A 12,398-nucleotide genomic window follows, 5' to 3' on the forward strand; every position below is an offset into this window, starting at 1 on the left:
CGTGAGACTCACCACGAAGCAGAGATGCGCGTCTGCTTCGGCGTCCCCGTCGGCCATTTAATTCATTCTCAATTTGGCGTCTTATTGTGACAGGTCGCAGTAGACCATTTTTATATTAATTAAAAATAAAATTCAGTGCCTAATTGCCAAGGATGAGCCGAGGAACAATGCGGGGGCGTCGGCGCATCTCCGGTGAGTCTCGAAAGAATTAGTGTGTTGTCTCCTGACGGAATATTCGATCAAAAATAAACTTGTCAATTTTCTTTGTTTCACGACATTTCTGTAATTTGAGCAGGTCCCGTCTGGACCTGTAATTCATTATTATTAAATCAAAATTTAAACATTAACTGGTGATTTCTCTTACCCCGCGCTCTCCTTGAAAAGATTGAGCTAGCATAAAATTAATTAAAATAATAGGTTTGAATATTTTTCCATAAAATATCTCTGGCGTTCGGGCATTAATTCAAACAACAAAGTAACGTGTGTTTTATTTAATTAGTTGATCCTGAAGTAAACAAAAATAAATTCTTGAAATAAAATAACCTCATTTAGAGTAATAAAATTCATAGTAATTTCTCAAATAATTATAAAAATAGTAAGACACCCGGTATAGTTTTTAATATCAGAATTATTACTTACAAAATTTAGAAGGAAATAGTAAAGGAATTTAGATTTCATTTTATTATGAAAATACAAAAAAAATATCCTAATGATAGAAAAAAAAATAATTTTCTTTTGGTAAAACAACCTTATAAAATCACTACGAATTATAATTTTTCCTAACGAATAAGCAAATCTTGTAAAATAGCAACAAACATTGTAAGCAAAATATTTGTTGAGTTGAAAAAAAATTATATTAGAATTAAATTTAAATATTGTAAAGTTATGTTATTAAATTTGTTCAAAGAATAATTTTCATATGTATTCTTCGTTTAAAATTAATAGAAATTGTGTATTTATATACGATTAAAAAAAATTTAAACAAATGAAATTAAACGTTAACTAAAATTATAAAAACCATAAACATTGCCAATAAAATAAAAAAGGTCATTTATCTAGAAATAAAACAAAAGTTTCATTTGATAAAATACAATAAAATTAAATTTAAAAAAGGAAACATTTTTTTCTACGCTGCATGTCTAAAAAGTTAAAAATTTTAAATCTAAAAAATGTATTAAATATAAACAAACAATGTGCAAATCAATAACAAAACTTTCTACCGCTGTAAACTAATTCAAATAAAAGCAAACTAAGATACTTAAAAATCTTCCTAAAACAAAAAAAAGAGGAAACGAGTTTTTTTTTAAACAAAAAGTTTGCCTTTATTTAAAAGAATCATTTCCAATGTTAACATAAAACAACGAAAATATTTATATTGTAAAAAAGGCTGCCAAGGGACGTCAGCCTAATGAAAAGGGGGCAGTAACAACAATTTTGTTGTCCTGTCCTATACATAAAAATTTTTCTCTGATCTTAATATAAAAAAAAATCAATTAAATAAGCATCCACGGGTTTATTTTCTCGCATGTTATAAAATTAGCAAACTACAAAAAGCACTATCAAAATATCAATTATTGAAAATCACTGATATCAGAGAAAGATTTTTTTTTAAATAAAATACTTATCTTACAGACATTTATGTAAAAATTATATCAAGAACATATTATTTTGTAAAACTCAAGAGAGTTAAATACCATTACAAGAAAGAAGGATACATCGGGACCACGGCATAACCACACACAGTTTTCTTAGCAGCTGACAAGGGACGTCAGCCTAAAAAAAGGGGGGCATTTGTTACGTATGACTTCGTAACATTTTTATATTTTTAGTAAAAAACATATTGTATTTAAATGAACTCAATAAGCATTTATTCATGTCGATTTATGAGGTAACAATCACACTTTTAACACATAATGACACTTTGTAACACACATATTACAACATTCAGTAAGGAATTTTGTATTAAGATCTAAATAATGAAATGAAGATTGTGATACTTTATAATGTGCAAAACTGTGTCAAATATTCTTTAAGAGTAAGTAGAATTTACTTACGATATTTCTCAATGTAAAAAGTGGTTCATCCAAGCAACAGAACTTGGGTAATGACATTCAAACAAATCTGCAAGGTAGCAGATAATCATTAAGTAATAACTTAATAATAAGTAGGTCTTTCCCACCAAAATGTCGTTCAATAAAAAGAATCGACAAAGGGAAATCATGGCAGTTGCCCGTGAATCTTGGCGAAACAAAGTATGTTTGGCCATAGTAGCCAAAGTTAGGCAAAAGTTGCCTTTAAGTCTCACGAAGGGACTCCAGAGATTTTCATTGAGTGATTTAAAAAGAGTAATTGACATAGTATTTTTATATGTGAAAAATATTTTAAAAAGTTAAAAAGATAATAATAAAATAAATCTTGATATAAGGTTCCAGACACTACAACTCAGTTAAAGTGAGTATACTGAATACGCAAACACAAAAAGAACACATACACAATTCATTATCATAAACGATTGTTTTCAATATAAAGTAAAAGTTTGTCATTTAATATTATTTTATTGCTGATTTTATTTAAAAATTAGATTATCCTATTAATAATTTCATTCCTTTCCAAAATACGGTCTCTCACCCGATTGGTTGAAATGATAACCAAGAATGAAAAGGAATCCACTACCTTTAAATAAAATTATTTGTTTCCTTAGAGCATTGACGTTTACTACGGGGTGAAATAATTTAAATATTTAATATTTATTAAATAATAAATAAATTCATTCTTAACATCTATAGGTCAAAAAGAGACCAAATAACGGCATTACGATACGTCAAAATCTATTTGTAATTTGACCTATTTTTTACTTATAAGTCAAAAAGAGGCCCAATAACGACCGTAGTATTACGTTAAAATCTATGTGTGTTTTACCTATTCTTTTACATACAGGTCAAAAATAGGTCCCATCAAAATTTATGTCAATTTTAAGGGCAGTTTTGACTGGTACGTAAAAACTTGACAATAACACTATATTTTACATGCCTCTTCCTCAAAATTGAGGTCAACTTTGAGGGTAGTTTTGTTCTACACGTCGAAACATGACGAAAAAATTATCTTAGTCTTATACTTCCCTAAAAATTTGTTTCCTACAGGTCGAACAGAATCTCCATAAAGACTCCCTGAAGTACCATTACCATAGGTCAAAATTTAGGTCAGTTTTGGCATATTTTTTTAACCTACACGTCAAAAAAGCAACTTGATTAGGATCCTTTAAAAAGTCGTTCCCTTAAATCAAAATTTAGGTCAAATTTTCAACCTATAGGTTAAAATAAAAGTCCAATTTGACCTAAATTTTAATAATAAGTTTTAATCAATAAAAGTTGTTATAAACTGACATCATATTAGATAAATTTGAATTGATTTAGATCATGTGCAGCAACGGAATAAGAAATTATTCTATTTTCATCATGGGAGCATTTAGGTGGCATTTTTGGTTATCAAGATTTACAGTAAAAAATTATTATTGTCCACAGTACAGAAACGATGAATGTAGAAATGATTTATTTTTCTTAATTTGAGCTGCTGCTTTTTATCTTTAAAAACGTCACTAGAAGAATTATAAATAAATATTAATTAATTAAGTTGTATAAATATTTAATTATTCATGATGAACAAACATTTTACTAATAACGTAAAATAATGAAAGACAATTCACTTTTACTATTAATTTCGATAATTTAACATTTATTAAAAAACATTTTAATAATTAACAAACAAGTTTATAATTTTTTTTAATCAAAGTTAACAAATTAATACAAAGTGAATTATCTTTCATTATTTTACGTTATTAGTAAAATGTTTGTTCATCATGAATAATTAAATATTTATACAACTTAATTAATTAATATTTATTTATAATTCTTCTAGTGACGTTTTTAAAGATAAAAAGCAGCAGCTCAAATTAAGAAAAATAAATCATTTCTACATTCATCGTTTCTGTACTGTGGACAATAATAATTTTTTACTGTAAATCTTGATAACCAAAAATGCCACCTAAATGCTCCCATGATGAAAATAGAGCTAAAATTTGTGCTCCTTGTGGTCAAAAAGTGGTAATAGGAAGAAAAAACTAAGAGATTTTTCAATAACTTTGAGATATAGTAATTTAATTAAGACATTTGTAAACCCAGATTTTGATGTTAATAATTCCCACTTTCCGGTGAGTATTTGCACTACATGTAAACTAACGCTTAATGAGCACGAGAAACAAATTTTTAAACGGCGTTTACAAGAAATGCTCAATTATAAGGACATAATTCTTCCTAAGTCTACTTGAGCTACTGGCGATTTATGTAACTGTTACATATGCTTAAAAGCAAAAAATGTGGGTCACGAAAAAGTTGTTAAGGGTGCTGGACATTAGCGAAAATTATAAAATCAAATTGATGAATCTAACGGTTTGATTTCCACTGTTATTCATGAAAAAGTTCACACAGAAAGTGAAATTCAATCTGAAGAATCGCAATCTCCTATTACAATATGTAAAAATTATTTTACTACAATAGGCAAGGGAAAAAGGCATAGTTGTAATGAGATTACAGCTCGCGTAATGTAAACAAACTTTTGGAACAATTACTGGAAAAACGCCAAGAACAAATTGTGTCCAATTCTTTAAAAAGAAAATTGATTGAAAAAAGTAGTGAGGATTCTCAATTATCATTAAGCACAAAAGGTTCTAAACTTAATTTGTCATTAGGTAAATTAAAAGCACTTTCCAGAACGTTTACTGTAGAGAGTTTAGATGAATTTCAAACGACCAGCGGATTATCTTTGAATCATATGAAGAAATTAACTAATCTTCTAAGATGTAGTGTTGAGAAAAAAACAGTACCTGCTTATATTATAAAACAATTATCTGAAAAATCTAAAACCTTAAATGAACTTTACAATGAAGGAAATTTTGAATTTGATACTGGGACTATGGACTAACAAAACTTTAGAAAAGCAAACAAGACCAGTTGTATGGCCAAATGCTGCTGATTTACTAGATAGAGTGATAGAGGAACGTAATATTATTGGAAACATTTTAATCAAAGTGATGGCTGATGGTGGACAGGGATTTTTTAAGCTTAGCATGTCTGTATTTCTCGAGGATTATGTAAATGACAACGAACCTTTTTTAAGTGATGATTGCACCAGTTTAGAAATCGGTTGTGAAAAAGAAAAGAACAATAAAAGAAAAATGACTAGCGTTCATAAATTATTAATTTTATGCGTGGTTCCAAACATGAAAGAAACTTACGAAAATGTAAAACTTATATTTGATTTAACAAAGGTTAACGAAATACCGTTCAAATTCGTGTCTGATTTTAAATTATTGTTAATCGTGAATGGACAACAAACAGCATCAGCTTCATTTCCCTGCTCATATTATTTTCTACCATTACAATGTTTGAGACATGATGCAAAAGAGAATGTTTCATTGCTAAATACGTTGATTTCTGATTCTTAAGCAGCAGAAGATAAATACGAGAACGATTTGAAAACTTTTGGAGATTTGCGCGAAGATTATCAAAAATTTATTTCATTGGGAAAAAACAAGAAATTCGCTAAAAATTGCAACAGCACAGTAAATGAGCCATTATTTAATAAAGACGACGAAACCTGCGTGCTGCAAAAATGTGTCATTCCAGAACTACATATTTTAACAGGTTTTGTAAATCACCTTTTCTGGAACGGCTTAGTGCCTTTGTTAGGGAGAGAACGAGCTTTGCTGTGGCCTAAAAGCTTATGCGTTGTTTCTAAAAATTATCAAGGAGAAATTTTCGAAGGAAACGCTTGTAGAAAACTACTAAAACATCCTGATAAACTTTTAGAATCTGAAATTTGTGGTCCAGTTGGATCTTTAAAATTAGTACCCTTCGTTTCTTCTTTTAAAGCCATGGACAAAATTGTCAATGCTTCTTTCTCTACAAGAAACGTAAATACCAATTGTGAAGAACTCGTAAAGGAAATAAAAATATTTTAAAAGTACAGGTAGTTCTTATTTATTAATAGTATTATTATTTTACTGTCACCATTATTATTTATTATTATTATATTTAAATTTGATTTGTATTTATTTAACAGGAGTTAGCGAGACACTTAAGATCCACGTGATGTTGAAGCATCTGTCTCAGTGTCTTATTTCATTGGATAAAAGTGGTCTTGGAATATGGTCGGAACAAGCTGGTGAAGCGATTCATAATGTATTTCTAAAAAACTTTTGGAATCGATATAAAATCAATATGGTTGAAGATAAGAGATATTTGTTTAATTTAAAAAGGGCAGTAGTCGAATTCTCCTCGCAACATATCTAAATATGAATTAATTAATTCATATATTTATGCAATTTACATAATTACATAAAATTCAGTTACAAATTTGTCAATTTATATGTTTAATGCTGTTAGTGTATATATACACTAACAGCATATATATATATATATATATATATATATATATATATATATATATATATATATATATATATATATTTCCCGAAAAAGCTTATTAAATATCGTAAATTAACCTATGATGTTTCTTTGATTTGGTTAAACATATATATATCTGGCGAACCCGAGCAGCTAGGATTTTGTTCTAAACGGATTTTAAAAGTGTGGATGAGTACAAATCAAAGCCTACTTGCCGATTTTGCATTCATTTTTGTCAAACCTATTCACCTCAGGAGCCTGGTGTGGCCCGGCTCCAGGTTATCATCAGAAATCGAATTATTACTCGAGGGGCAAAGGGCAAAGATACAATTCGAGCAGAGATCAGAGGCCACAGTTTCGATACAAAATGACTAATCGGAGACAGGAACAACCAAATGCGAGAAAGATGGCGTAGAGGTAAGAATGTTTGCTGGACGATTAAAATTTTTTCTTAAAATTTGGAGTCAGTTGACTTTGGACAAACGAATTCTTAATTGGGTCTCAGGATATAAAATTCCATTCTGTAAAGAAGTGATACAGCGTATTCCACCTTTCGAACAGTCTTTGTCAAAAAATGAGAAATCAATTATGTCAAGTGAAATTAATGTCTTATTAGATAAAGGTGCGATTGAGAAGTGTAAATCTCATCCTAAACAGTTTCTATCTTGAATATTTATTATTCCTAGATCAGATGGATCTAGCAGATTGATATTAAATTTACGTCCACTGAATATGTTTATCGAAACTTCTCACTTCAAGTTAAAAGATGGTAGGACGGTAAGGCAAATGCTAAACCGTGGCTCCTTTATGGCGACAATAGACATGAAGGACGCTTATCATTTAATTCCAGTCGCAGTTTCCGATAGAAAATATTTAAGATTTAGGTTCAATGGGGTTTTATACCAGTATATGTGTATTCCTTTCGGACTATGTACGGCTCCGTACATATTTACTAAATTAATGAAACCAATAATGGCTAGTTTTAGAGAAGAAGGTTACCTATCTGTTATTAACTTAGACGATATATTATTAATTGGAAATAGTTTTGAAGAGTGTCAAGAAAACGTTCAGGTTACTTGTTCTCGGTTAGAAAGTCTGGGTTTTATATTAAATTATACAAAAAGTGAATTGGTCCCTGCAAAGTCACGCAAATATTTAGGATTAATTTATAATTCTCAGGATATGCTGGTTGAGTTACCTCAAGATAAAAGAGAGAATGTAAAATCACAAATTGAAAAGTTTTCTAAGCAAAAAAGATGTAAAATCCGAGATTTTGCATCTTTTATAGGTACTTTGGGTTCCTGTTGCTCCGCACTGACCTATGGTTGGGTGCATATGAAGGATTTTGAAAGAGAAAAATTTTTATTTCTTAAAATTAACGGTGATGATTTCGACGCTGTAATGTATCCTTTAGAAAAATTGAAATCAGATTTTTAATAGTGGATAGATCATATCAATTTTTCGATTAAACCAATCTCTCATTTTCGGCCAGTACTTGAGATTTTTTCGGATGCGTCGATGTCTGGTTGGGGTGTGTTTTGTGATAAACAACGAACTCATGGTTATTGGAACAACAATGAAAAAGTAAACCACATAAATTATCTAGAGCTTTTGGCTGCATTTTTTGGATTGAAATGTTTCAGCGAAAAATTGTCAGATTGCGATATTTTATTGCGGTTGGACAATACAACAGCTATCGCCTATATTAACAAGATGGGGGGAATTCAGTTTCCGAAACTCAATGAATTGGCTAAAAGAATTTGGCTATGGTGCGAGGAGAGAAGGATTTGGATATTTGCGTCTTACGTTAAATCCAAAGAAAATATCGAGGCTGATTTTGAGTCGAGAAAATTGAAGTTGGAAACTGAATACTCCTTATCTTGTTCAGCTTTTTAAACTATTACCTCGAGATTCAGTGAGCCACAAGTAGATTTATTTGCTACCAGGACGAATACAAAGTGTAAGCTTTATGTTTCATGGCAAAGGGACCCTGGGTCAATGGCTGTGGATGCTTTCGCTTTAGATTGGAGCGAATATCAATTCTATGCGTTTCCGCCTTTCTCAATAATTTTGAGAGTTTTGAGAAAGACTATCGATGATTCAGCTAGAGGAATAGTCGTGGTACCATTTTGGCCAGCTTAGCCCTGGTTCCCTCTTTACTTTTCAATGTTAATTTCGAAACCAGTTTTCCTAAATCCAGATGTTAATCTTTTGTGTTCTTTGGACAGGAAGCCGCACCCACTTTGGGGGAAGTTAACATTAGTTGCAGGGATGCTATCCGGGAAGCCTTCCGGAGAAAAGAAGTTCCTGAACAATCTTTAGATATAATGTTAGCTTCCTTGTCAAATTCGTCTACTAAACAATATGCCTCCTGATTGAAAAAATGGGCAATTTTTTGTAAAAATAAAAATAAAGACATCTATACGCCAAATCTATCAAGAGTAATTGAATTTTTGTCTGAGGAGTTTCAAAAGGGTGCAGCCGTTGGAACTCTGAATAGCTGTCGTTCTGCTATTGCTCTCTTACATGGACCGGAACTTGGTGAAGATCCTCGAGTAAAGAGACTTTTTAAAGGTTTTTCAAATATTCGACCCGTTAAGCCAAAATATGATAACACTTGGGATCCTCAACAAGTTTTGGACCATTTAAGTGAGTGGGGACCTTCAAATTTACTCTCGTTAGAAAAAATTACATTAAAATTAGTGACTTTACTTGCGCTTATTACTGCACATCGAATACAGACTTTAGCTTTAATAGATGTTAGAGATTTAGAAAGAAGCAACGAGGCTATCACGATAAAGATACCAGAAAAAATTAAAACGTCGAGGGTTCATAAAACCCAACCTACATTGTACATTCCTCATTATAGAGATAATCTGATTATTTGTGCAGCATCGACCTTAGATTTATACGTCGAAAAAACAAGAGAACTTCGAGGAAGTGAAAATAAGTTATTTATAACTATTAAGAAACCGTATAAAGCAGCAAGTAGCCAAACATTAAGCCGTTGGATCAAAAAAGTTATGTCGGATAGTGGTATTGACACGAGTTTATTTGATGCGTATAGCACGCGTCACGCGGCAACTTCGACTGCTAAACGGAAAGGAATTAGTATAGATTGTATTAAAAAAACTGCAGGATGGTCTGAAAGTTCTCGTACTTTCGCAACCTTTTATAACAAACCGTTACTTTCGAACAAAAAAGTTTTCGCAGATGCAATTTTCAAGAAATGATGTTACATTGATTATAAATTAACAAATTGTATTTTTGAGTTCTGTCTCTAATGTTAAAATATATGTTTATTAATCTGCCGTGAAAAAATCTTTAAACATCTACAATATGATCTAGAGGAAGAGGCGCCAAATACAATTATATGATTAAAAGAACTTACCTGTAAGTGAAGTTCAATCAGAATTGTAGGAAGCGCCTTTTCCGAATAGATCATTCCCCTCCTTTTTTACATTACCCTAATAATTTTAGCAATATAGGTATATTTTAAAAATTCTTTATGCCCAATATATCACAGCAGCACTTTAAAAAAAATGAGGAAAAGCGATGACTCACGATATAGAGGGAGTTTTTCGTTTTTACTTAGTACACGGAAAAAAAATCAGCCTAATAATGCATGGAGTCTATTGGTTCGATTTTTACATGAGCCCATTTTGCAAATATCACACAGGAGTTTACTAAAAATGCATGGCTTTTGTGACTTTTGCCACAGCACCATGCGAAAATAGGATGGATTCCAAGCACAGACGCTCATGTGTTTTTAGCCTAGTATTTTTTTCCGTGTAGAATGTGGAAGAGGCGCTTCATACAATTCTGATTGAACTTCACTTACAGGTAAGATCTTTTAATCAGATAATTAGGGCTCAAAAGATGCGTCTAAAAAAACTCTACAAAATTATAAAAAAACATTTATAGGTGTCCTAACATTTTTTTAAAGTTATGGGCAGAAAACGTTTTTTTGCAAAATTAAAAATAAAAAAAAATTTAGTTAAACTTTATTAATTTATCAGAAAGTACTCTCACTTTATGTCCGCAGGTGAGATCTACAATTTAAAAAAAATTTAACCCAAAAGCTCTTCATGATTTCGAGATATTTATGAAAATGTGATGTTTACACACACATACACACACATACGGAATGACATTTTTTAAAAATGTCATTTCTGAACTCCTGAGGTCAAATATCATAAAGATATGTCAAAAAATCGAACTTGAAAAATTTTGGTATTACAATACTTCCTCTATGAGGAAGTAATAATAACAATACTTTGTAAAATAATACCTTCTCATGTGATGAGAATGTAAAAATGTGTCTACCTAATAGAAAAATAGAAAACAAGTTTAATTTTAAATTTAAATCTAACTTACAATGTTATCGACTTATTAGTTAATATAATTAATATTATATTTCTCTAAATAAAGAAGATGTCTATTGACTTTTTAAAGTCGATTTTCTCAATATTTCTTTATTATAAAGTATTAATATTTTAATATTATAGTTATTATTGTTTTAAAAAATAAATTCAGGAATATTTTACTTTTTGGTCCGGAAATTTGAAAAGCATAATTCTCTAGACACCCTAAATTAACTTTTTATAATAATCTTAATTAACTAAAATAAATTTAATTATATTTTTTAAAAGAATTAACAACAAAGAATATGAATATTTTTGGTTATTAAATTTTTTTAAAAATAGGTTATTACTATATACTATTTGTAGCTGTCAGTTATGGGAAAGTCGAGAAGTTCGGTCGATTAGGAAATTAGACGATACGATTTGACAATTAAAAAAGAATAAACGAGATGATCGTTCGAAAAACAAAGACGACAACGAACAAAATCGCTCGAAAAACATGAAATTCTCGGATCGAAAAGAAACACTAGTATATACAAATCAGTGCTTAATACTTATGCTGAATTACCACCAGGTGGTAAATTAAAAGTAGTCTGCGAAGAAGGCTATCGCGACTCAGAACTTTTTCAGTTTGCTTGGCCTCTTTCGAGAAACCATATTCGTACGTATTCGGCCTGTACCCCCCACTACCGGAGTATAGTCAAACATCCCAATACGGTTTTTACACAAATCTGTATTGGCTCAGAGCTACTGCCAATTCCTAATGGCTCCACTCAATACTTTTTTTTACTGGGTAGGCAACATAATTTACATTTATTCTCAAAAACAATACAAAAAAATGTCATTTTTTATGAATAAATGCTACACAAAGCACCTTGTGCTCCATGTGCGAAAAGTAACATTTTTTCGAGCCCGAGCAACAATTTATAGGTAAGTCAAAAAATAGCTTCTTTTCGCGCACTTGGTGCACAATGTACTTCTAATATTTTTTGTTTTAATTGTGAATAAAAATTCTTTTTTCTATGAAACAAAATAAAATTTAATCTTTGAAAGCTGGATAATATTTTGTATACACACCACAATGCCTGATGCTGGCAGCGAGGCATAAAATAACAACGCGTGGCTGAAAAATGACTTTCCAGATGGAAACTTTTTTCTTTGCATTTGTTGTTTCTTCACCTATTGTCGTCCTCTCTGGTTCTTTTATTGTAAAACCGGTGAGAAAAGCAATAATAACTCCAATTATTCCAGCACCATAGTAACATACTCTCCATCCCTGTTATAAAAATATTTATAGAAGTTAATTAATAATTAAAATATTAATTATGCAGTATACTTTCTGTCAATTTTTTACTATTTCTATTTTCAATTACCATTTCCAAACTTTATTACGATTGAAGTAAATTTTGCTAAATATTAAAAATGAGTTATTCGGAAATAGTAAAAACTACTCATCAGGAAGTAATTAAAATTGCTAGCAAAGTAATTTAGATTTTGTAAATAATAGGTTGAAATTACTTTATATATTAATCTCTTGTTTGTTTTTTTGGTCTTACTGTAAATAGTCAATTAT

At 30.3% G+C, this 12,398-nt stretch overlaps 1 protein-coding gene across 2 annotated transcripts in view; it reads right to left on the reverse strand.

The window, feature by feature from the left end:
• The window catches only part of LOC122508802 (putative metabolite transport protein HI_1104), a 455,038-nt gene that overhangs the window by 199,994 nt on the left and 242,646 nt on the right, over nt 1–12,398 (reverse strand). For both annotated transcript variants that reach the window (XM_043622357.1, XM_043622358.1), the window contains exon 7: nt 11,903–12,101. In XM_043622357.1, coding sequence (XP_043478292.1) covers nt 11,903–12,101 — 199 coding nt within the window. The remainder of the gene's footprint in view (nt 1–11,902; nt 12,102–12,398) is intronic.

This window comes from Leptopilina heterotoma, unplaced genomic scaffold (genome assembly GCF_015476425.1).
Source record: "Leptopilina heterotoma isolate Lh14 unplaced genomic scaffold, ASM1547642v1 Lhet_570, whole genome shotgun sequence".
In the NCBI taxonomy this organism is placed as follows: Eukaryota; Metazoa; Arthropoda; class Insecta; order Hymenoptera; family Figitidae; genus Leptopilina; species Leptopilina heterotoma.